Source organism: Gouania willdenowi, chromosome 16 (genome assembly GCF_900634775.1).
Source record: "Gouania willdenowi chromosome 16, fGouWil2.1, whole genome shotgun sequence".
Classification (NCBI taxonomy): Eukaryota; Metazoa; Chordata; class Actinopteri; order Blenniiformes; family Gobiesocidae; genus Gouania; species Gouania willdenowi.
The window spans coordinates 16,805,455-16,831,154 of record NC_041059.1 but is presented as its reverse complement, the minus strand read 5'-3'; the positions used below and the strand labels follow the sequence as shown (position 1 = coordinate 16,831,154).

General features: G+C 36.8%; 3 protein-coding genes across 4 annotated transcripts in view; 2 read left to right on the top strand and 1 right to left on the bottom strand.

Moving 5' to 3' along the window:
- The first annotated feature begins 1,932 nt into the window (after positions 1–1,932).
- Positions 1,933–7,802, top strand: LOC114477636 (probable serine carboxypeptidase CPVL). The gene is made up of 13 exons (XM_028470063.1): positions 1,933–2,062; positions 2,150–2,343; positions 3,394–3,515; positions 4,072–4,183; positions 4,260–4,318; positions 4,390–4,466; positions 5,388–5,454; positions 5,762–5,884; positions 5,975–6,106; positions 6,202–6,300; positions 6,382–6,555; positions 7,193–7,375; positions 7,452–7,802. The coding sequence occupies exons 1-13, from the start codon at positions 2,058–2,060 to the stop codon at positions 7,548–7,550; spliced, it is 1,446 nt and encodes a 481-aa protein (XP_028325864.1). The 5' UTR covers positions 1,933–2,057; the 3' UTR covers positions 7,551–7,802.
- Positions 7,803–10,758: 2,956 nt separating this feature from the next.
- On the top strand, positions 10,759–19,533 carry LOC114477635 (probable serine carboxypeptidase CPVL). The gene is made up of 13 exons (XM_028470062.1): positions 10,759–10,912; positions 10,992–11,122; positions 12,263–12,384; positions 12,706–12,817; positions 12,889–12,947; positions 13,021–13,097; positions 13,719–13,785; positions 14,092–14,214; positions 14,303–14,434; positions 14,531–14,623; positions 14,705–14,878; positions 18,916–19,098; positions 19,175–19,533. The coding sequence occupies exons 1-13, from the start codon at positions 10,821–10,823 to the stop codon at positions 19,271–19,273; spliced, it is 1,464 nt and encodes a 487-aa protein (XP_028325863.1). The 5' UTR covers positions 10,759–10,820; the 3' UTR covers positions 19,274–19,533.
- A 1,441-nt stretch (positions 19,534–20,974) lies between these two features.
- Positions 20,975–25,700, bottom strand: part of creb5b (cAMP responsive element binding protein 5b) — a 56,108-nt gene continuing 51,382 nt past the window's right edge. The window contains exon 11 of one of the 2 annotated variants that reach the window (XM_028470060.1): positions 20,975–23,120. In XM_028470060.1, coding sequence (XP_028325861.1) covers positions 22,966–23,120 — 155 coding nt within the window. In that variant the 3' untranslated portion in view covers positions 20,975–22,965. The remainder of the gene's footprint in view (positions 23,121–25,700) is intronic. The other variant, XM_028470061.1, reaches the window with a different exon arrangement.

Sequence of the window (25,700 nt, the reverse complement as noted above, 5' to 3'; positions counted from 1 at the left end):
CTCAGCATTAGAGAACAGTTAAAAATGCAAATGTTATACAAAATAAATCCATTCCCTAATACATTTTGTTGTAATTTGTGAATTTGAGATAAACTCTCCTCCAGCCAAACCATACATGGTGGCACTGAGTTGCAGTTTTGTACTCAAACAAACTATCAAAAACAGGAATAATCACTCTGGAGAGGTGAAAAACAAGAAGTTGGTATTATTCACTGGGGTAAGTCAAGGATAAATTCAGCTTTCTGTTAACGACAGCAATCGCTAGGTTCTCTATTTTTTTCTCTGCCCAGCTGATATAATTATTAAGGTCATGTACCACCTTAGAACAATGTGTTCTGATGTATGTCCTAAAGTCATGTGCTGTCATGTTGCTTTATGGTAGGAAATCTAGGTTTTGAAGATCAGATACATCTTTAGAACCGTCCTAAAATATAAAACCTCCAAATGAGTTCGATTTTTGTTTGATGGAACATCATGTGTTATGACATCATCATTACACATTAATCATATCAAATGGGCTTTAGAATATAATACGACTATGGCATTCTCTGATATAGGCTAAAGGCTAATGCTACTGAGAGAGTGTTTTAGTTACTGACAATATATATTAACATGTCACAAAAGGAGATACAGCGATGGCACTAAACATACTAACATGTAAAACTCATTTCCATCTGCATTGTTTGCGACAGCAATGTATAGCAATAGCAGTACTACAAAAACAAAGCTAAAAATATGATCTCAGTATTTGGGATTTCCAGTAAAATGCTTACTGAATAAATAAGTGGCTGGTGAGCGTGTCTCATAGCAAGTGTGTTATATAAAATACAAGTAAAAGAAGATTAAAACAACAACAACAAAAACAAAAGAAAGACAAATTCTGTCATTTCGGCAAAACAAACTTTTCTGGCATTTAGATCTACATTTTGGTTGGGATGCTGACAGTTGTGGTGTATTTGGCATGAGAATAGAAAAATGAAAGCACATGGGATCCTTCTGTGCTGAGTTTGCATGTTTTCCCCTTGTCTGCCTTACACATGATGTGAGTTAGGATCAGCACCAGCTGACCTATGGGAAGGAATGAGTAGGTGAAAGAGACAAACCAATGAATAAGTGAATTAAGAGAGTGTATAACACCGGATTTTATATTTAAAAAGGTTAAATAACAATAAATATACACTTTTTAAACAATACTGGGGATAGCTGTTTAGCTACCATAGTTTTTATGGGTTCTCAATGTCTGGCTAGGAACCCAGAATAGGGTCACAGACTCATTTTCAGCAGGTCGCAGACAAAAAAAAAAACCAAAAACCCCAAAACATTTTGCTTGTATTGTGACTTCTCTCTTCCCACCTCTGAAAGCAGAAGTACAGTTTTTAAAACAGATAATGAAAGTTTGACTCTATGTACTTCTATTGTTTCGTTGTTGTTCTTATTGATATATCAATTTATTTGGAATTTGATTTTAAAAACTGCATTTCTTTGATGTATAGTTGTTGTTTTTTAATCATGACTCTATTAAAACAAGTGTCTACTGTTATAATTGTGTGTATGGTTCCTTATTTTCTGCTATCCTGTTGACTGTGATATTCTGTATTGTCTCCATATATTTATTTATTTTTTTTATTGGAATTCAAGGTGAATTTTTATTCTCAGTTTAGCTTGTGTGTTTGGCTCGTTATTTAAAGGTGATGTTAGTTCAGAATATGTTAAATGAAATGTTGAAGTTTATTAAAATAATATTTCAAAAAATATTAATGTATTTATTTTTCGTAAATATTATGTCTTTTATTATTATTTTCGCAATTGTTATCTAAACTTGTAATTGTCAAAAAATCAATATAAATTTCAAATAAATAGATAAATATTTTAATATAATTCAGTCAGTGATGGCCCTTTAAGGGTTTGATGACCACGTGATGTTGTCTGTCACATGACTGGTCATGTGACTCTTCTCGCTAGTGTGTCTACAGGTTTCAAGCAGCTTCTCGGTCAGCAGTGCCTCAGTGTTTATTGAGGCTGGATTTGTGTCTGTTATCAACCAAACAACAGACGTGATGAGGTGAGTGTGTGTGTGTGTGTGTGTGTGTGTTTGTGCAGCTCCAGCTCTACTCTGAGCTCCTCTGACGTGTTTGTGGATGTTGTTCAGGCTGCTCAGTGAAACTTTAGGCTTCCTCCTCTTCCTGCTGGTGGTGCTGGTGTTCATGGAGCCCGCTGCCTCCCGGGGCTGCTCCTCGTTCTTCTGCCGGAAGTCTCACCGTGTGAGCGGCCTGAGAGGACCAGTGGACCCGGGAAAGCCTCTGTTTCTCACTCCTTACCTGGAGAAAGGCGCCATAGAAGAAGGTGACAGCAGCACCATGGACACAGCATTCTGTTCATTCAGTCAGGGACTAAAGTTATTATTAAACACTGTTTCAGGATTTAGCACCAAGTAAACACTTCAGAATAAAGTTTTTTTTTTTTTTTTCCAGAATTAACTCTGTTGGAAGTTAGGGATAGATGTATACTTCTGTAAAATGACAATATTAAATATTTCTATAGTGTCAAACTCACCTGTAGTGTGCTCGACCAGTGGTTCTCAAACAAGGGTAGGTGTACCCTTAGGGGTACAGGAGCACGTTGCAAGAGGGCACTCGGAAAGATTTAACAATTAATTTAAAAATAATTGGTAAATGTTCCTAGTCCCGTTTTAGCCTGACATTTTTTGGACAAATTCACCACAAACTAACAGTACTATTGCTTAATAAAATGATATATTTTCTTGTAATATATTGAACGCTTCTGACAAAAGGAAGTAGGAATAGCTACATTTTACAAAGGAGACCATGTTTATTATTACTGTTGAAGTAATCACAAAAGTGCATGACATTTAAAAAAAAAAATTTAAATAAATTCACTTGAAATTACACTCATTATTTTGAAGTTTTAGATTAAGCCTTTAGGGAATCAATGTTGGAGACACAGTTAGGGGTTTAAGAGAGCCCACTGTTCCACAAATGAAAAAGCATATGAAGAAATTATAGAAAACTCATGCGTTTCTAATTTCCTCTCAGTAAAATATTCATTCTGGTATGATTCTCATTTAGGTGAGGGTGGAAATTGTGGTTAAATGACAAAAGGCAAAATTCATATCTACACATTGTTGGGACTGAAATGTAATACCAAGAGAACATGCAAACTCATCAACAAATGGCTGCAGTCAAAGCACACAATGTAAAAAAAAAAGTAGTCCATTGATCATTTATAGCAATATAAGAAGAATATTTCCCAGTTGAGATGTGCGAGTTGTTGCAATTATTTTATTTACTTATTTTTCTATAGATGATAGTTTAGTCTTCAACATTTGCAGACACGGCAGCACAGTCACAGCGTGGCACTGATCTGTTTTTCCAGCCAGGAAGTTGAGTGCGGTCGGAAAGCTTCCAGGAGCCAATGTGAAGAGTTACTCTGGATACCTGACAGTCAACAAGAAGTACAACAGCAACCTGTTCTTTTGGTTCATCCCTGCACTAACGGTACTTACCGCCCCTCATCTTATGCCCCTACAGAGGGTTGCCAGATTTAGCCTGGGACTCTTTAGTCAGCTGTAGCAGCTAACGTTTGGTCCTTCAGGAATCTCTGTGTGTATCTACACTTCCTAACTAACCTGCGTGATCAGTTGAATGTCACATGTTTGGGTTTTTTTGAAAGCAGATTTTCCAACAAACTCTGTGGACTTTGATTTACTATAGTTTTTTATATCACATTCATAAATCTATATTACCCTACTGTATTTAAATAGAGTGAAGGGGCAACCTTAAGGAATATTTATGCGACGGTCATCAACAAACAGAGCTTGGCAAACGAAATATCAACAAAAAAGTAGTAAATGCATGTGTGAATCCAGGATTATAATGTCAGGATTTTTTTTAATAGTTCCCAGTTTGAGTTAGTGTTGACTGTCCTTTTTACTTAGACTTCTACGAATGTAGAAATTAAGCAATAATCCAGGTTTATACCTCATGTATTTAGCCAAAGTCTCCATCAGGGGGCGCTATTATCCTACACTGATCATTTCTATACTCTGACCAGGGGGATGTGAGCACTCCAGTCCTGCTGTGGCTACAAGGTGGACCTGGTGGTTCCTCCATGTTCGGCCTCTTTGTGGAACACGGACCATATGTGGTGTACGAGAATATGACTGGTATAAGACATCAGGAGGAAACACACACTCACTGTCTGTGATACTGATATTCTTTTTTTTTTTTTCCTGTTCCCAGTCGGTATGAGGGACTACGCTTGGACGAGCAGATATTCAGTTTTGTACATTGACAATCCTGTACGTATTTGTCCTAGTATTTAGTATTGTCTGGTGTTTTTTGAGGGTTTTTTAATATGTTTTCTTTATAGGTTGGGACGGGTTTCAGCTTCACAGACGACGGAGGCTTTGCTCAGAACCAGGATGATGTTGGCAGAGATCTGTACAGGTGAACCATTACTACTGAACACTAGCAAATACCATCTGCAATCACAGTCACTGACATGGGCAAATGCTTGACTCTTCTTAGGTTTGTTCAAATTATTATTTTAAAAGTTCCTTTTGTCACACTTTATTTGAAGCTGTATACATAAGGCTGACATTAAGCTGTCATTTTTTGTCATTAGCATGAAGAAGATGTCATGAAGGCTGTCATTACGTGTCATTCACTAAGTTATGACACCTTTGGAATAAGGCTGAACGATTAATTGCATTTGCGATATTATCGCGATATCATAAAAGGTGATTTTCTAATTGCAAAGACTGTGATTTGGTTTTTTTTTTGGTCTACACATGCTGTCAAAGGTCAACACTACAAGAAGTGCAATCTTTCTAAGACAACAATGCATGTTTTGTTATTACAATTAAATAAATGAATTTATTTTATTACATAATTTTGACCATCACCAGCCCTCCCTAAGGAAGGATAAGAAACACGTTATTATAGGGAGGATTTTTTTTTTATCTGAGTGATTTATTGTTTGTGTTTATTGATAAATACGTGACAAGAGGCCCTTGAAAAAAATAATCGCATATTAAATCGCAATATCGAGGAAAAAAATTGCAATTATATTATTTTCCAAAATCGTTCAGCCCGATGTTGGAATTTCTGGGTTGGATGGAGGGATCTAGTGGGGTTAGGGGTTATGTAACACTAAATGACAGCCTTCATGACACCTTATTCATGCTAATGACAGGTGTCATGTCATAATTATGACAGTGTAATAATGTCAGCCTTTATGTATAAAATTCCATGTAAATTGTTGCAGTTCCTTTTTACCCCCCAAAAAATGTCATAATCAGAATCCAAAAAAACTTTATTCATCAGTATGAATATAATTATTTTATTTTCCATCTTCCTTTCAAACAGTGCTTTGACGCAGTTCTTCCAGATCTTTCCAGAGTATCAGTCCAGTGACTTTTATGCTACAGGAGAGGTAATATATGTTTCCTTTTTACTTTGTCTCTACATTTCAAGCAGGAAATATTGCTGGCTTTGTAGAAAGAGCAAAATAATGGCTGGATTTATATTTTTATATATATAATAAATATTCCTTCAGATTTTTTTTTACGGTTATGTATAAATTAAAAAATGTGTCTGCGACTCCGTGGTAATTTATAATGATTTGTTATTTTATTTTTCAAATCAAGCATAAAGCATATTATCTTTGTGCTTAAACTATGAAATTTCAGGTCAGGGTAAAGGTTAGAATGTAAACTTCATATTTTTCTGTCTATTTGTAGTCTTATGCTGGCAAATATGTCCCTGCTATTTCTTACTACATCCATAAAAACAACCCCACGGCCAAGGTGAAAATCAACATGAAGGGAATGGCCATTGGTGACGGTCTCTGTGATCCAGAACTGGTACGCACCACTGACTCTTATTCTTATGTATTATTAAGGGCTCATATACAGTATTTACTGTGTGTGTGTGTGATTGATATTTGACGACAGATGCTGGGAGGATACGGAGAGTTTCTGTATCAAACAGGGATGATAGACGAGCAGCAGAAACAGTACGTGAACAAGCAGACGGACCTGGGCGTGCAGTTCATTCAGCAGCAGAAATGGGAGGAGGCTTTTAAGGTGAAAGGAAATAGATATGATATCAATATAAAAAAAAAAGATTAAATACACAAAAAAGCATCATAAAGGAATTGTTCTCTTACTCATGTGTTCAGGTTTTTGATCGCTTGTTGAATGGTGACGTGGAACCATATCCTTCTTTTTTCCAAAATGCTACAGGCTGCACTAATTACTTCAACTACATGAGCTGTCAGGTGTTCAATCTTTGCCATTTCATCTCCAACAGTCCCATCCAGACATTGTGTGCATCATTCTCTGCTTTGTATCTCCTGCAGGAGCCTGCAGACCAGAACTACTTCGCCCAGTTTGTCACGCTGCCGTCGGTGCGACTCGCCATCCATGTGGGAAACCTGACGTTCCACGATGGCTCTGACGTGGAGAAGCATCTCCTACAGGATGTGATGAAGAGCATCAAGCCGTGGTTGGGGGTGCTCATGGACAACTACAGGGTGAGACCAATGGATTTCATTGAGATGTGTGTTTGCATCAAGAAATATGATGTAAAAAAAATGTATGCTTTATGCATGTGACGCGTCTGCACACAGAGCTACAAATACAATCACATACAGTATTAACACTTTAAACAGTTGTGACCAGCTCAAGATAAACCACTTCTTGCTCACAAAACAAACAAACAAATGAAAACCCCATAAAAGCATGGATTTGCACAAATTATATTATTAATAATAATAATAATAATAATAATAATACATTTTATTGATAATACTTTACAGTTGTTAAAACAGAAAGAACAGCACAGTAGAGAAAGACTAACAGACAATGAAACATTACACACAAGTCTAAAGGTAACTACAGAAAATACATAACAATCATACTTTAAAAGCATGATTAAAAAAGGAAAGTTACTCATAAAGACTGGTTTAAGGAAATATTCTAAACTTTGTGGAAAACTTTTTCATTAGAGTTGAAACTGTTGCTGTTTGTAAACTACCACAAGTTGACAATACCAGTGTTGTAGGATATCCCAGTTTGGTAATGTGTTACGTTAGCTTAGATTTTGCTAGGAATGATGTGATTTGGTTACTACTTTACTCCCAGATTAACTGACATGTATTTTAATCCCAGGTGTTAATCTACAACGGTCAGCTGGACGTAATCGTAGCCGCTCCGCTGACAGAGAGGTTTCTGCCCACTGTAAACTGGACCGGTGCTGCTGAGTACAAAACAGCTCCTCGATTCTACTGGAAGCTCCAGCCCACTGACACAGAGGTGGCAGGTTACGTTAGACAAGTGCAAGAGTTTTACCAGGTTAGCGTTGATAAAGGATACTTTTTCATTGAAAGTCTGTTTTGCTTTAGTTTAAATGTTTTTCTCCTTTCCTTAGGTCATTATACGAGGAGGAGGTCACATTCTACCTTATGACCAACCAGCAAGATCCTTTGATATGATTGACAGATTCCTATCAACGCAAGGCTGGGTTTAAAAAGCTGATCAGTGCACTTTAAACAATGTGATTCATACACTGGTGATTTTAAAGATTAGGGATTTTACGACGTTTTTCTTTTTTCATTTCTGTGGCTGATAAAGGTTCATTGTAGGGATGTTCCGATACAACTTTTTCATTTCCGATATGATACCAATATTGCAGCCTTACGTATTGGCCGATACCGATCCGATATCAGCATGAATCATACATACTTTATTACTTTTTTTTTTTTTTTTCTCTTTAATAAAAATTATTTTGTAGTGTGGAATGTTAGAAAAAGTCTTGATAAAGTGATGTTACTCAAACAGAGAACAATAGTCAGCAACAGTAGGTATAAGTAAAACTGAGCCATTTATTATTAACCAATTGGTTACATAATTTTAACCTTCAACATATCTACAGCAGTGGTTCCCAAACGCTGTGCACACTGGTGTGACGTGAGGCAAGTCCAGGTGTGCCGTGGGATTTTATGACAACCATACATTTATTGCAATATACGTAGAACTACACAAAAATAATTCTATTTTAATTGACTACTTTGTATGCACTCATTTTATAATACAGTGGCAAACTCTATTCCTAAATTGTTTTTGAAATAATAATAAATATTTCATGAATAATATATTTGTCTTTGTCATTAGTAAATATTTATGCACATTTACAGATATTGTACATGATATGAGTGATAACGCGTGTTATAAAGGCTATTTTGCACAGTTGGTGTGCCTTCAGGTTTTTACTTGTCCTTTGGTGTGGCTCGGGCACAAAAAGTTTGGGAACCACTGATCTACAGGATTTTACAATAGAATAAATAAATAAATGAATTGGGGAAAATTTAATCCGATATTTGTTTTCAGGCTGATATCGGATCAGTTCATTGTGTCTTTTTTTAATGATGATCAAGTCAAGTGAAAAAGTGAAACAATAAATGGATATAAGATGATTTAATGTGTTTAATTACTGCTGTGAGTGAATAAACTCTCCTCTAGGGGTCGCTCTCCCACAAATGACTTTTAACTGCTTACCGCTCAAATAAAAATAAGACGACTTCTTTCCATCCCAGGAAAAGATTTGAATAATTCAGTGCAGTTTTAAAAGCTGGACATGATTAGTGCACACTTGTGAGATAATCGTCATTACCTTAGAAGAGACACAACAGGTTTTACTTTCTCAGTTTAGTTTTATTGCCGCTTTGTTTCATTGTGGAGAAGATTTAACTTGGACTTGCGCTTTTCATATATCAGCAGTAGGGATGTAACGATTAATCGTAAGGCAGGTAAAAATCGATTCATAGGTATTACGGTTGATATCGATTTTCTGAAAATTGAATCGCAGTACTTTTTTTAACCAGCAGAAGTTAAGTGTTGGCGGCGGGCGGAGTCTGCTGATAGTTTCTTTCTGGTCACCTTCTACTCTTAAATATGTTAATAAATGATTCATTACCCCTTTAGCACCGAAAACATATCTGTAATATTACTTGAATATCTGTAAAAGTCACATTTTTCTATTAGCTCTGTCTGCTAGCATAGCTTCTCTTCTTCACTGCAAGATATCTGCATGCCAACCGACCACTGTGTTACCAGCGCTCTCTGCTGGTCTAAACAAATATGACGTAAATCAGTGCAATCACGGTTTTTTTTTTTTAAAGTCCAATTGTTAAGGCACAAAATACATTTTCAGTTGCACTTTTAAAAGAAAAAGAACTATTATGCAGTTTTGCATTGTTTATTATAGAACCAGAATTTAAATTAATAGGCTTCATTTTCATTGGTATTATTCCTTTATTTATTTCATTCAAGATTTATTTTTAGTTAAATTGCATTGTTTTGAATAGTTTATCAAGGAATTCTTTTGACAATGAAAAATAAAAGGAAAATAGTACAGTATTTTCTCATTTTTTTCCCAAAAAAAATTTTTGTCTACAGTCCCATTTTGTAAAATAAATCGTGAGAGAATCGTATCGTGAACCCAGTATCGTGAATCGAATCGTATCGGGAGTTGAGTGAATCGTTACATCCCTAATCAGCAGCGATTTGGCATTTTGACAATCCTCCACTGAGATGTTTGTGCTCTAACGTTAACCGCCATGTTATTTCATCGGGCATCTCAAGCTGTCTAGACAGTTCAATAATTAATGAGTATTCTAAACCTTTAAAGCATCTGACTATTTAATGAAGTTTTATTTTTTTTTGTTGAAATTCCCAAGGATGAGCAGCATCAGTGAAAACTCTGGTTGGTCACAGAGGTTTTACAGAACAAGTGCTTTATTTTCATACTGTTATGCAACTTTAACATCTGTACAAATGCAAAATAATCTGACAATGTAATTACAGACAGATAAAAAGAAAACATGTACAAAAGCCTGCAGGCAAGAATGGCTTGATCGGTCCATTGTGAATCAATGACGTATAAGCGCTGGAATGAGCCTCAGAATGCTGTGCAGACACCATTGACACACGTACCACACACATACACTCCCTTCAAACAGAAAGGTGGTTGCATTACATGTACAGGGGTTATAGAAATTAACGTTATATACACTATTTATAGTTTGGTTTAAAATGATTAAAATTACAACATTGTTAATTCAGAGGTGTTGCACACAATCCCACACAGATACACTCCTCGCTGCTATTTGATCTCTTTGTTGACCCTGGATGTGTTTTTTGTTCTGTATCGGCTGTCAGAAATGAACGATAACACTAAAACGCCGAATGATTCCACTTGACATGAGGTCAAAAACGGGGGTTTCACATGCAAGAGGTCGAGTTGGATTGATGGGAAATGCAAAAATAAGGCAGGATTAAGGTTTGAGTGGCTGTGACAACAAAGCCCTTTTAAAAACACACTTAAGACACACACTTCAAAGGCCTCCTCGGAACGACAGAGAGAATGTAATCATCAGCAAATCGGCAAACTTTCTGGTACACAAAAACTTCCCAAGAATTGAAAAATTTGATGATTTAATGAATCCGAGTACATTCTCTCCCATTATTCTGAACACAGTCAAGTCTCTCGCTGGTGTGTGAGGTTGGAGGATCACTGAGAATTACTCTGACCTTTACATATGGCTATTCTACCCTCTGACACGACAGAGGACAAAGTGCATAGACAGTTCTGCGATCGCTCCACCTGTCAGTGGAATGTGTTTCACCCGTCCTACTGCATAACACAGTGCACCATGGTCATTATGCTAATGAGCTGACATTCCCAGTCAAGAGGAAGAGGAGGTTGTGATCAGCATGAGAACGTAGAGATTAGAATACGATGGAAAGTAGGCTATTGAGGCACACTGTGACATCCACTGCTCTTTTGAGCCAGATTCGCGGAGTCTTACAAAGATGCTCAAAGTGGATGAGGTGAGTGTGTGTGTATGTGTGTTTGTGCAGCTCCAGCTCTACTCTGAGCTCCTCTGACGTGTTTGTGGATGTTGTTCAGGCAGCACAAAGAAGCTTTAGGCGTCCTCCTCTTCCTGCTGGTGGTGGTGGTGTTCATCGTCTGCTTGTTTCTCATAAGACCACAGCCTCTGTTTCTCACTCCTTACCTGGAGAAAGGCGCCATAGAAGAAGGTAACAACAGCACCATGGACACAGCATTCTGTTCATTCAGTCAGGGACTAAAGTTATTATTAAACACTGTTTTAGGTTTTAGCACCAAGTTAACACTTCAGAATAAAGGTTTTTTCTTTCAGAATTAACTCTGTTGGAAGTTAGGGATAGTTGTATACTTCTGTAAAATGACAATATTAAATATTTCTATAGTGTCAAACTCATGTTACTACACAGCCCAGTGTCACCTGTAGTGTTCTCGACCAAGGGTTCTCAAACAGGGGTAGGTGTACCCTTAGCGGTACAGGAGCTCATTGCAAGGGGGAACTCGGAAATATTTACCAATTAATGTAAAAATAATTTGTAAATGTTCTTTTTTATTTTTGTCAAATGTATCTAAAAATAGACGTATCCTTATTTATATGCTTCAAAATTCTTAAAGCCAAACACTAAAAATAATAAACCTCATAGTGCATTATTTAAAATAAAATAAAATAAAACTTTAAGCAAAAGTCTGACAACAATAACTGTTAAACAATATCTGTTTTTCCATTAGGATCTGTAGGAGCGCTAGAAAACTCATGCGTTTCTAATTTCCTCAGTAAAATATTCATTCTGGTATGATTGTCATTTAGGTGAGGGTGGAAATTATGGTTAAATGGCAAAATAGGACAAGGTTTGGTCTCACCAATCATTCCCAACATGTTCTGCTATTATGATAAATCTCTTAAATACATGTGTCAAACACGACAGCTGGGTTTTCACAGTTAATAAATACAGAATCCTTTCATGAAATGGATCGATCTAATGGGTCTAAATGGTTGGCTGTCTGAATAAATGCCAATCACATTCATTCAATGTTTCAGGTTATGCAGATAATCCATATTCATATCTACACATTGTTGGGACTGAAATGTAATACCAAGAGAACATGCAAACTCATCAACAAATGGCTGCAGTCAAAGCACACAATGTAAAAAGAACTAGTCCATTGATCATTTATAGAAATGTTTCCAAGCATTCTACTGAAGAAGAATATTTGCCAGTTGAGATGTGCAAGTTTTCATTTTTCTATAGATGATATTTTAGTCTTCAACATTTGTAGACACCTTCATGTGCACGGCAGCACAGTGACAACGTGGCACTGATCTGTTTTTCCAGCCAGGAACTTGAGTGCGGTTGGAAAGCTTCCAGGAGTCAATGTGAAGAGTTACTCTGGATACCTGACAGTCAACAAGAAGTACAACAGCAACCTGTTCTTTTGGTTCATCCCTGCACTCACGGTACTTACCGCCCCTCATCTTATGCTCCTCACAGAGGGTCACAAGTCTTTATTACCGTACTGTATTTAAATAGAGTGAACGAACTTGGCAAACGAAATATCAACAAAAAAGTAGTAAATGCATGTGTGAATCCAGGATTGTAATGGCAGTATTTTTTGAATAGTTCCCAGTTTGAGTTAGTGTTGACTGAGTCCTTTTTACTCAGACTTCTACGAATGTAGAAGTTAAGCAATAATCCAGGTTTATACCTCATGTATTTAGCCAAAGTCTCCATCAGGGGGCGCTGTTATCCTACACTGATCATTTCTATACTCTGACCAGGAGGATGAGAGGGCTCCAGTCCTGCTGTGGCTACAAGGTGGACCTGGTGCTTCCGGCTTGTTCGGCCTCCTTGTGGAACACGGACCATATGTGGTGTACGAGAATATGACTGGTATAAGACATCAGGAGGAAACATACACTCACTGTCTGTGATACTGATATTCTTTTTTTTCCTGTTCCCAGTCGGTATGAGGGACTACGCTTGGACGAGCAGATATTCAGTTTTGTACATTGACAGTCCTGTACGTATTTGTCCTAGTATTTAGTATTGTCTGGTGTTTTTTGAGGGTTTTTTTTAATGTTTTTTCTGTAAAGGTTGGGACTGGTTTCAGCTTCACAGACGACGGAGGCTTTGCTCAGAACCAGGATGATGTTGTCAGAGATCTGTACAGGTGAACCATTACTACTGAACACTAGCAAATACCATCTGCAATCACAGTCACTGACATGGGCAAATGGATGATGTTGGGTCACTTTATACAGCAGTAATATTCAACACTTTGTCCTAATTACATTACAGCAGAGTTCCATTAACACTGATCTGAGTAATCTCAATCAACATTTATCATTTGAGACGCCGAGTCGCTAAGAAATGCTTGACTCTTCTTATGTTTGTTCAAATTATTATTTTAAAAGTTCATTTTGTCACACTTTATTTGAAGGTGTATACATAAAGCTGACATTAAGCTGTCATTATTTGTCATTAGCATTAATAAGGTGTCATGAAGGCTGTCATTAAGTGTCGTTCACTAAATTATGACACCTTTGGAGCTATGTTGGCATTTTTTGGGTTAGATGGAGAGATCTAATGGGGTTAGTGTATGGAAAGACACTAAATGACAGTCTTCATGACTCCTTATTCATGCTAATGACAGTGTAATGTATAAAATTCCATGTAAAGTGTTACAGTTCCTTTTTACCCCCCAAAAAGGGTGTCATAATCAGAATCAGAAAAAACTTTATTCATCCATTATAAATGTAATTATTTTATTTTCCATCTTCCTTTCAAACAGTGCTTTGACGCAGTTCTTCCAGATCTTTCCAAAGTATCAGTCCAGTGACTTTTATGTTACAGGAGAGGTAATATATGTTTCCTTTTTACTTTGTCTCTACATTTCAAGCAGGAAATTTGCTGGCGTTATAGAAAGAGCAAAATAATGACTGGATTTATATTTTTTTATATATAATAAATATTTCTTCAGATTTTTTTTTACGGTTATGTGTAAATTAAAAAATGTGTCTGCGACTCCGTGGTAATTTATAATGATTTCTTATCTTATTTTTCTAATCAAGCATAAAGCATATTATCTTTGTGCTTAAACTATGAAATTTCAGGTCAGGGTAAAGGTTAGAATGTAAACTTCATATTTTTCTGTCTATTTGTAGTCTTATGCTGGCAAATATGTCCCTGCTATTTCTTACTACATCCATAAAAACAACCCCACGGCCAAGGTGAAAATCAACATGAAGGGAATGGCCATTGGTGGCGGCTTCTGTGATCCAGAAGTGGTACGCACCACTGACTCTGATTCTTATGTTTTATTAAGGGCTCATATACAGTATTTACTGTGTGTGTGTGATTGATATTTGACGACAGATGCTGGGAGGATACGGAGAGTTTCTGTATCAAACAGGGATGATAGACGAGCAGCAGAAACAGTGCGTGAACAAGCAGACGGACCTGGCCGTGTGGCTCATTCAGCACCAGAATTGGGTGGAGGCTTATAAGGTGAAAGGAAATAGATATATCAATATATATAAAAAAAAGATTAAATGCACAAAAAAAAGCATCATAAAGGAATTGTTCTCTTCCTCATGTGTTCAGGTTTTTTTTGGCATGGTGAATAACGTGAAACCATATTCCTATTTCCACAATGCTACAGGCTGCACTAATTACTTCAACTACATGAGATGTCAGGTGCTCAATCTTTGCCATTTAATCTCCAACAGTCCCATCCAGGCATTGTGTGCATCATTCTCTGCTTTGTATCTCCTGCAGGAGCCTGAAAACTACAAGTACTTCGCCCAGTTTGTCATGCTGCCGTCGGTGCGACTCGCCATCCATGTGGGAAACCTGACATTCAACAATGGCTCTGACGTGGAGGCGCATCTCCAACAGGATGTGATGAAGAGCATCAAGCCGTGGTTGGGGGTGCTCATGGACAACTACAGGGTAAGACCAATGGATTTCATTGAGATGTATGTTTGCATCAAGAAATATGATGTAAAAAAAATGCATGCTTTATGCATGTGACGCGTCTGCACACAGAGCTACAAATACAATCACATACAGTATTAACACTTTAAACAGTTGTACAACGTAAATAAAAGCTACGCGGCATTGACAAGGGCAGCTTAGCACCCTGGTCCTCAAACACATCTGCCGTTGCTGCAGTCACTAGCTACACTAAGGGAAGCCGGTCGCCAGTTAAAATGGTCGCCACTTAAACTTTAACACCGGAGGCCCTCAGTCTAGTGTCGTCCTGTCACCACGTAAAAGTTGGAAGCCGTCCAATTACACAACCGAGTCCAGTGTTAGCGCTGTCAGCCACAAATCCATAAACATACCCGCGCGACACATCCTCAGTTCATGAGGGATAGACTGGTGTAGTATTAGCACAGTGCTAACAGCTGATGGGTGTAAACTAAATGGGTCCGTGCCTCCGAGAAGTGACTCTCGCTGCTTGCAGACACAAGCAGCAGAAAAAGTAGTGCAGTTTGGGCGTCAAGTAGTACAGTCTGCTTTTAGATATATGGCAATAAAGTATAACATATATTCTATAATAAACCGCAGTGTTCGTTTTAGCTGGTAGATAGTTTGAGAGGGAGGAGCTCACATTCTAGGAGGCGTGTATTATGTCCATGGTAGGAGGAACGAGGATTGTCAGGAGGAGGAGTTTCCGGCAGGTGACGTCACTCACAAGTTTTAACTCGCCCCTTTGGAGCTGACTTTTTCATACCTCCCCTTTAAAAAGTAACTAAACCCACAGAAACAAACTTATTTTCTGCTGAAAACAAATGCGTTGATATGTGTTGATTAATCCTAGTCCAACGCTTGACATCTTACTCTAAGTATTTCAATTTTACATATTTAGTTGTAAAAATGTCAGTTACTGCCCTCTATGGGTTGGAACCCTGCTATTACAAATTAATTTTGCTATTGGCTGAGAATAGTGGTTTGTTACGTTTTGGTGGCTTCTTACGTCATGAACCAGCCGTGTTGGCCCCGCCCCTCCTATAAAAACTATCACCGTCCGACTCTGCAAACTGTGGCGAGTAGGTTGGATGACGAGAATTGTGAATGGAGAGGATTTGTGAGTATTGAGTAGCTAGTTAGCATAGCATAGATTTTTTATAGTATAGAGTAGGTGTGTCTCAACTGCTCCAGGAGCTCCACCCATAATCAAGACCTTTTTTGAATTTCCATTTGTAAATTTTCTTGGATGATGAATAATTCTGAAAGAAATTTGAAACAAAATGAACTTTGACCCACTCTCACCTTATTGTGTGAATTGATGGGATCATTGAAGAGCTTTCTACAGTCTGTAAATGCAAACCTATTGTGGTGTTTGTGTTTGATTTTGGAAAATTTTGATGCTCCCAATTGTGACCAGTTCAAGATAAACCACTTCTTGCTCACAAAACAAACAAACAAATGAAAACCCGATAAAAGCATGGATTTGCACAAATTATATTATTATTATTAATAATATTAATTATTAATAATATTAATTATTAATAATATTAATAATTATTATTATTATTAATAATAATAATAATAATAATAATAATAATAATACATTTTATTTATAATACTTTACAGTTGTTAAAACAGAAAGAACGGCACAGTAGGGAAAGACTAACAGACAATGAAACATTACACACAAGTCTAAAGCTAACTACAGAAAATACATAACAATCATACTTTAAAAGCATGATTAAAAAGGTAAGTTTTGATGAGTGATTGGAAAGTTACTCATAAAGACTGGTTTAAGGAAATATTAATCTAAAACTGGTTCTCAATGCTGAGAAGACCAAGCTAATGTTGTTCTCTAATCATAAGAAGGTGCCTCTAACTCCCCCGGTCGTGTCCACTCTTGAAGGAAATGTCATAGAAGTGGTACATGAATATAAATACCTTGGTGTTGTAATTGATGATTCCCTCACTTTTGAACTTTTCATTGACAAACTTGTGAGGAAATTAAAACTTAAATTGGGTTTCTTCTTCCGCAACAAGACATGTTTTTCTTTTGGTGTAAAGAAGCGCCTTGTCTCTGCCACATTCTTATCTGTGTTAGATTATGGTGACCTTTTTTATATGAATGCTTCTTGTACATGTCTTCTGATGGTGGACTCGGTTTATCATTCTGCTCTGAGGTTCATCACAAACTGTAGAGCCAAGACACATCACTGTGAGCTGTACTCTAGGGTGGGATGGCCATCCCTGTACACTAGGAGGCAGTGTCATTGGTTTACTTTTATTTATAAGGCTCTTCTTGGATTACTGCCCTCTTACATCTGTACATTACTTACAAAGAGAAGCACAAACACTTATGCACTGAGATCCAATGATCAGCTGTTGCTCACAGTTCCTTTTGCCCGCACAGAGCTGGGGAAAAAAGCCTTTGTACATGCAGCTCCTTGTGCTTGGAACGCACTGCAAAGAGACTGGAAGGTGACTGAATTGTTATCCTTGAATGCTTTTAAAATGAAACTGAGAGAATTTGAGACTGCCTCAGTTGTCTGTAATTGTTTTATTTGATTCTTATGTTATCCTGTCATTTTAATGTAATGTAAATGTATTTCTGTTCAGTGTTGTAACTTTGCTGCCTCTTGGCCAGGACTCCCTTGAAAAAGAGGTTTTTAATCTCAACGGGATTTTTTTTCCTGGTTAAATAAAGGTTAAATAAAAAATAAAAAAAAAAATATTCTAAACTTTGTGGAAAACTTTCCCATTAGAGTTGAAAACTGTTGCTGTTTCTAAAGGTTTGTAAACTACCACAAATTGACAATACCAGTGTTGTAGGCAGTGACGTGTCATCAGGGTAGGCAAGGTAGGCAGTGCCTACCCAAGGGTGAATTGATATTTTGATTATTTGTTTTAATTATAATTATTATTTTTTTAATTATCATATAATTATAAATTATTCATTTTTTCCATTTCCAATAGCCTACAGTACCTATAAGTTTGAAAGTTTTGTGCGTTTCATAGCCCAAATTACTAAACAGCGCTATTTCCTAGAACAGCTGCACAGTCTTTTTTTTTTTTCACTCTGCTGTAAGGCAGAGGGAGGCCACGCCCCCTCCCAAAGGCACGTTCCTCTTCTGCCTCTGTTCCCATTGCGTGGTTTTACGTGTTTGCGCATGCGCCGTCAGGTCCCCAAGATGACAACCATTTACGTGTAAAGGCAGTGTAGAGAGCTGCCTTTGCACGTAACCGCGCTATGCTAAATGCTATACGTAAGTTCACAGTACATTAGCTGCTGCTACGTTCTCTAGCTAGTGGGCGGGATAACACTACAGTCATAATAACAGCGCTAGAGATGATAGAGAAACTTTGTTTTGAGGAAAAATGACAGCTTTTAAAAGATGGAGACCAACACCTGAGTTACCAGAGCTTCAGCAAAGGTAAGGTCAGAACACGTTTCATGCTTTTCACAGTGAATGGAACAAAAGGAAGGATTGACTTTGTGGATGCTCCTCACTGAGGCTGTTCTAAGTTATTTTCGCCGTGTTTCTGTGTTTCCAACACAAACAACAGATGTGCTGTCGTGCCATGAGATACTGTATATCTTGTTGGGAGAGTATGTAGGCTATATATAATAATTGTTTATGTTTCTTTAATGGTGTTTATGATATTGATTTTGTTAGATGGCTAAATACTTGTTCATGTAGATCTTGTTGGGTTTTTTCTTTCTTATTATGAATTTTATATTTTGATAAGCGCATTGAGATGACTTTGTTGGAAATTGCTTTATACAAATAAAATTGATTTGAATTGAATTAACACTTGACAGCAGAAACATATGAAATTGTCATTGGTGGTCTCGATTTGCAACGTGCCTACCCAACCCTAGTGGTCACGGCACGTCACTGGTTGTAGGATATCCCAGTTTGGTAATGTGTTACGTTAGCTTAGATTTTGCTAGGAATGATGTGATTTGGTTACTACTCTACTCCCAGATTAATTGACGTGTATTTTAATCCCAGGTGTTAATCTACAACGGTCAACTGGACGTAATCACAGCCGCTCCGCTGACAGAGAGGTTCTTGCTCACTGTAAACTGGACCGGTGCTGCTGAGTACAAAAATGCTTCTCGATTCTACTGGAAGCTCCAGCCCACTGACACAGAGGTGGCAGGTTACGTTAAACAAGTGCGAGAGTTTTACCAGGTTAGCGTTGATAAAGGACACTTTTTCATTGAAAGTCTGTTTTGCTTTAGTTTAAATGTTTTTCTCCTTTCCTTAGGTCATTATACGAGGAGGAGGTCACATTCTACCTTATGACCAACCAGCAAGATCCTTTGATATGATTGACAGATTCCTATCAATGCAAGGCTGGGTTTAAAAAGCTGATCAATGCATTTTAAACAATGTGATTCATACACTGGTGATTTTAAAGACTGGGGATTTTAAAGATTAGGGATTTTACGACAGTTTTTATTTTTTCATTTCTGTGGCTTATAAAGGTTCATTGTAGGGATGTTCCGATACAACTTTTTCATTTCCGATATGATTCCAATATTGCAGCCTTACGTATTGGCCGATACCGATCCGATATCAGCATGAATCATACATACTTTATTACTTTTTTTTTTTTTCTCTTTAATAAAAATTATTTTGTAGTGTGGAATGTTAGAAAAAGTCTTGATAAAGTGATGTTACTCAAACAGAGAACAATAGTCAGCAACAGTAGGTATAAGTAAAACTGAGCCATTTATTATTAACCAATTGGTTACATAATTTTAACCTTCAACATATCTACAGCAGTGGTTCCCAAACGCTGTGCACGCTGGTGTGACGTGAGGCAAGTCCAGGTGTGCCGTGGGATTTTATGACAACCATACATTTATTGCAATATACGTAGAACTACACAAAAATAATTATATTTTAATTGACTACTTTGTATGCACTCATTTTATAATACAGTGGCAAACTCCATTCCTAAATTGTTTTTGAAATAATAATAAATATTTCATGAATAATATATTTGTCTTTGTCATTAGTAAATATTTATGCACATTTACAGATATTGTACATGATATGGGTGATAACACATGTTATAAAGGCTATTTTGCACAGTTGGTGTGCCTTAAGGTTTTTACTTGTCCCTTGGTGTGGCTCGGGCACAAAAAGTTTGGGAACCACTGATCTACAGTATTTTACAATTGAATAAATAAATAAATGAATTGGGAAAAATTTAATCCAATATTCGTTTTCAGGTATTGGTATTTTTAGGTTTCTGATATCGGACCGATATTGATATCGGATCAGTTTATTGTGTCTTTTTTTAATGGGGGGGTGATGTTTGATGTATGGAGTCTTTTTTTCCTGCCTTAATGCACTGAGAGCTGATGCTGATCAAACTTTTAATAATTATTAATAAAAATTTAAAAAAGGAAAATGAAAGAACACAACATTTGGAGAATGATTTAAGACTTATGGTACTTTAGTAAGCAGAAGTGTTTTTTTTTTAATGATGATCAAGTCAAGTGAAAAAGTGAAACAGTAAATGGATATAAGATAATTTAATGTGTTTAATTACTGCTGTGAGTGAATAAACTCTCCTCTAGGGGTCGCTCTCCCACAAATGACTTTTAACTGCTTACTGCTCAAATAAAAATAAGACGACTTCTTTCCATCCCAGGAAAAGATTTGAATAATTCAGTGCAGTTTTAAAAGCTGGACATCATTAGTGCACACTTGTGAGATAATCGTCATTACCTTAGAAGAGACACAACAGGTTCTACTTTCTCAGTTTAGTTTTATTGCCGCTTTGTTTCATTGTGGAGAAGATTTAACTTGGACTTGCACTTTTCATCTATCAGCAGCAATTTGGCATTTTGACAATCCTCCACTGAGATGTTTGTGCTCTAACGTTAACCGCCATGTTATTTCATCGGGCATCTCAAGCTGTCTAGACAGTTCAATAATTAATGAGTATTCTAAACCTTTAAAGCATCTGACTATTTAATGAAGTTTTATTTTTTTTTAGTTGAAATTCCCAAGGATGAGCAGCATCAGTGAAAACTCTGGTTGGTCACAGAGGTTTTACAGAACAAGTGCTTTATTTTCATACCGTTATGCAACTTTAACATCTGTACAAATGCAAAATAATCTGACAATGTAATTACAGACAGAAAAAAAGAAAACATGTATAAAAGTCTGCAGGCAAGAATGGCTTGATCGGTCCATTGTGAATCAATGACGTATAAGCGCTGGAATGAGCCTCAGAATGCTGTGCAGACACCATTGACACACGTACCACACACATACACTCCCTTCAAACAGAAAGGTGGTTGCATTACATGTACAGGGGTTATAGAAATTAACGTTATATACACTATTTATAGTTTGGTTTAAAATGATTAAAATTACAACATTGTTAATTCAGAGGTGTTGCACACAATCCCACACAGATACACTCCTCACTGCTATTTGATCTCTTTGTTGACCCTGGATGTGTTTTTTTTTTCTGTATCGGCTGTCAGAAATGAAAGATAACACTAAAACGCCGAATGATTCCAGTTGACATGAGGTCAAAAACGGGGGTTTCACATGCAAGAGGTCGAGTTGGATTGATGGGAAATGCAAAAATAAGGCAGGATTAAGGTTTGAGTGGCTGTGACAACAAAGCCCTTTTAAAAACACACACTTCAAAGGCCTCCTCGGAACGACAGAGAGAATGTAATCATCAGCAAATCGGCAAACTTTCTGGTACACAAAAACTTCCCAAGAATTGAAAAATTTGATGATTTAATGAATCTGAGTACATTCTCTCCCATTATTCTGAACACAGTCAAGTCTCTCGCTGGTGTGTGAGGTTGGAGGATCACTGAGAATTACTCTGACCTTTACATATGGCTATTCTACCCTCTGACACGACAGAGGACAAAGTGCATAGACAGTTCTGCGATCGCTCCACCTGTCAGTGGAATGTGTTTCACCCGTCCTACTGCAAAACACAGTGCATCATGGTCATTATGCTAATGAGCTGACATTCCCAGTCAAGAGGAAGAGGAGGTTGTGATCAGCATGAGAACGTAGAGATTAGAATGCAATGGAAAGTAGGCTATCGAGGCACACTGTGACCTCCACTGCTCTTTTTAGCCAGATTCGCGGAGTCGGACAAAGATGCTCAGAAATTTTTGCAGAAGATTCGCTCACATCATACACATGCAAACCAACAGGTAATTTCTAAACGTGAATCCACATTGTGGATACGAAAGGACGACAACAAACACACGTAAAAAGAGGCCTCAATGATTAAAGCTTGAGTTGGTCCTGGAGAACTCCTGAGCTGCCTCAGTGGAATCACAGTGTTCAGTTCTGTAGCTGTAACAGCGTCGCGCGTCCTTGGGGACGTTGGGTATCCTTGGCCGATCAGCTTTACAACGTGGACATACAGTAGAAAAAGGTGATCAATACTGTGATGTATTGCTTCCATTTGATCATGTTGTACGTTCGCTGTCGAGCTGTACACGATAAAGCTCTGGAATAATACTGATAAGCGGAACAGTATTAACAGTCATGTTTTAGGACACTGAAGGGTCTTTAGGCTTGCATATTCCTGTCTTACAGACATCAATTGGACTTTATACAAAAACAAAACAAACAAAAAAAACAGCCTAGAGGCAAAAACATCTCATTCACTTATTCAAAGTTTTTTGAATGTTATATAAGCAGGAGATAAAGTCTGTGATTTGACAAGATAATCAGTCCATTCAGGCATATAAAGATGTAAAATCTGCTCTAGAGATGACAGTCTAAGACTTAAATCTCCTTCCTCTCAGTTTTATAGCAGACATTTCAGTGAACTGAGAAGTAAAACTCAAACAACACATCTGAGAGCATGGATGCATCAACGTGGTTGATGTATAAAAATAGATACTATAGCTACTATATAAAGAGCAGCCTCACAGGCCTTTGAGGTTTTTTGTTTTGGGGAGGGGCAGTAGCTGCCCCCGTAACGTCCCTCAGACCACAGGTTGTGGGGGTGATGGTGGTGAGATTCAACCCAGGTCACTGTTCTCTGTGTTCCTAGTGGATGGGGTTAATGTCTGTGCGGTGGTTGGTCTGCCCGTGCACGCCGCCTCCCACGCTTGTGGTGGAGGTGGTGATGGTGTTGTGCTGGATGACCTGTTGCTGCTGGGAGCACGCTGGGGTTGGACTGCCTGCTGGACTGCTCTCTGGGCCTGAGGAGACAACACAGATAGTATCTAAGCTAGAGAATTATTTAGGTCTGTAAATAAAATCTACAGCATTTTCCCTCCATTTTTTCTCTTCAACAACAAGTAAACAAACATTTGTCCGACTGTACAACAAAACAGTCTAATGCATCTCTCCTTGTAAATGTGTGTATACTGTATCTATATTCTTACAGGACAATAATATATATCTATATTCTTTATACTTTTTATATTGTTTTTCTATTTATGTTTTCTATTTCTAATTATATATATATTATTGTATTGTCGTATTTTATCTCCTTCATTGCACTATTTTTCGGGTGTCTTTTGGATATTCTCTGTGTTGCATTCTGTGGTTTTTTTCCTGCACTTTATCTGAGCTGTCATGACAGTAAATTTTCCCACTGCGGAATCAATAAAGTTACTCTACTCATTTAAAGTAATCTCCCCACAAATCCAAAACACAAAAGAATGATTAGCTGCAGATGTTTTTTTTAAAAATATTATTATTACGTTTTTTTGTGTGTGTATCTTTTATTGTTTTAGTTATGTCCATGATTATTATTATTACTTTATTTGAACCAGTTAGTCCCTTACAAGCACAAAACACTTTTTGTTTTAAAAATGCTGGAGGTTTGAGGTGACTCTGGATTATGAGATAATAAAATCAAATCATAATTTAAAGTGAATTTAGTAATTTCTGAAGTTAATATATTATTAGAAACAGAAGAAAAAAAAAAAAAAATTCAGAGGCTAAAAAAAAAAAAACCTCATGCACTTTAGAAAAAAAGTCGAAAATCAAAATCGAGATTTTTTTTCGGAGGTAAAAAAAAAACAGAAAAGATTTTTTTAGGGCCACTGAAGAAAAAAAAAAAACGTCGGAGGTTAAAAAAAAAATTATGCACTGAAAAAAATTGAAGATCGATGAACTTTTTTTTTTTTTTTTAATCATTATGCTGACTGTTTGTACAAAACGCCTGTTTTGAGGAACTAATTAAAATATACATACCATTATCCTATCCACTAAGGATTTTGTAAACCAGGACACAATTGGACATCCTAAATCTTCTCCATTTTTAAATAGTCGGCATACAGGTATAAGTCACCATTTTGCATATTTTTAAATTGCATTTGCAAAAATATAATTAACACGGCAGACTGAATCAGACTAAAACACTGTTAGTTCCTGGAAAGGTAATCCAAACACATGACATGTTCTATAAATTTAGAAAAAAAGCACCATCGGGGAATTTAACCCCGGCCTTCCTCGTGACAGGCAGGGATACTGATCATCATACTAATGAGGAAGCCCGTAAGCAGAGTCGCAGTTTTTGCACTTTGAAGTAACAGTAATTCCTAATTATTCTTAAGTATAATTTAACCAGTTTCTCAAACTGGCTGACAAGCATTTTGCACAAGCAGTCAGCAAAATGAAAAAAAAGTTGAGATCGATTTTCAACTTTTTTCTTGAAGTGCATGAATTTGTTTTTTTTTACCTCAGATATTTTTTTTTCCTCAGTGGCCCTAAAAAATATCTGACATTGATTTTTTTTTAATCTCCAATAAAAAAAAAAATATCTCGACTTTGATTTTCGAGTTTTTGCATGATTTTTTTTTTTTAGCCTCCAAATTTTTTTTTTCTTCTGTAGCCCTAATACTCTTCCTTCTGTAATTAGATAATGGGTTAGAACTTTTTTTCTTTTAAGTCCAATGAACCACCAGGCAGGGCAAGCCTGTAGTATAGGTGCTATAGGCAAATGCAAAGGGTGACGTACCTCCAGGGGGCACCACAAATGCATCAAACAAAGAATTTTCTTTTTTTCTCACACTAAAAAAAGCCTTTATAAAAATTCAGACTTTTAAAATAACAACTCCCTCTGCCTGCTCATGCATGAAACTCTGTGGTTAGACTACGACTGTTTTAGAAACTGTAACTTTTTACAATATTTTTCAAAGGACAGTGTTATAAAATAGTGCTTTAATAGTGAATGGAAGTTTCCTCAAACAGTAATCGATTTGTTCTTTCAAAGGTGATACATACTGAATGATGAATGCTTTAAATATTCAAGAAAACTGCTTGAAACTCCAATGGTCTGTGCGAGCATTGTGATAAACAGATGCATGAGATTAGGATGTGATGCAAGAAGGTGTCAAATTAGTTTAAGACAGTACGACATGGAGTCAGTTTAAGCCAGTACGACATGGAGTCAGTATTATTGTACTTCCTTGTCACATTACTCTGACAAACAGGAAATTAGTTTTTCAACATTGGGCTTGCCTGAAACCATAATTGTTTAAAAAAGAAAATTTCTGTTTTGTTTTTTTTTTTTACTTTTCAAATTAAAACAACACAATCTTAAACAACTACATTCTATACTTTCACTTTGTCAAATATACTGTAAATCAAAGTTCAAATAAAATGCAGTAAAAAAAAAAAGATATATATATATATACATACTGTATATACACACATATATATGAGCTGGTACAACTTGTCACTAATCCTGGCTACTCTGTATTTGTAATACAATATACAGTAGTCCCTCGTTTATCACAAGGGTTACGTTCTAAAAATAACCCGCAATA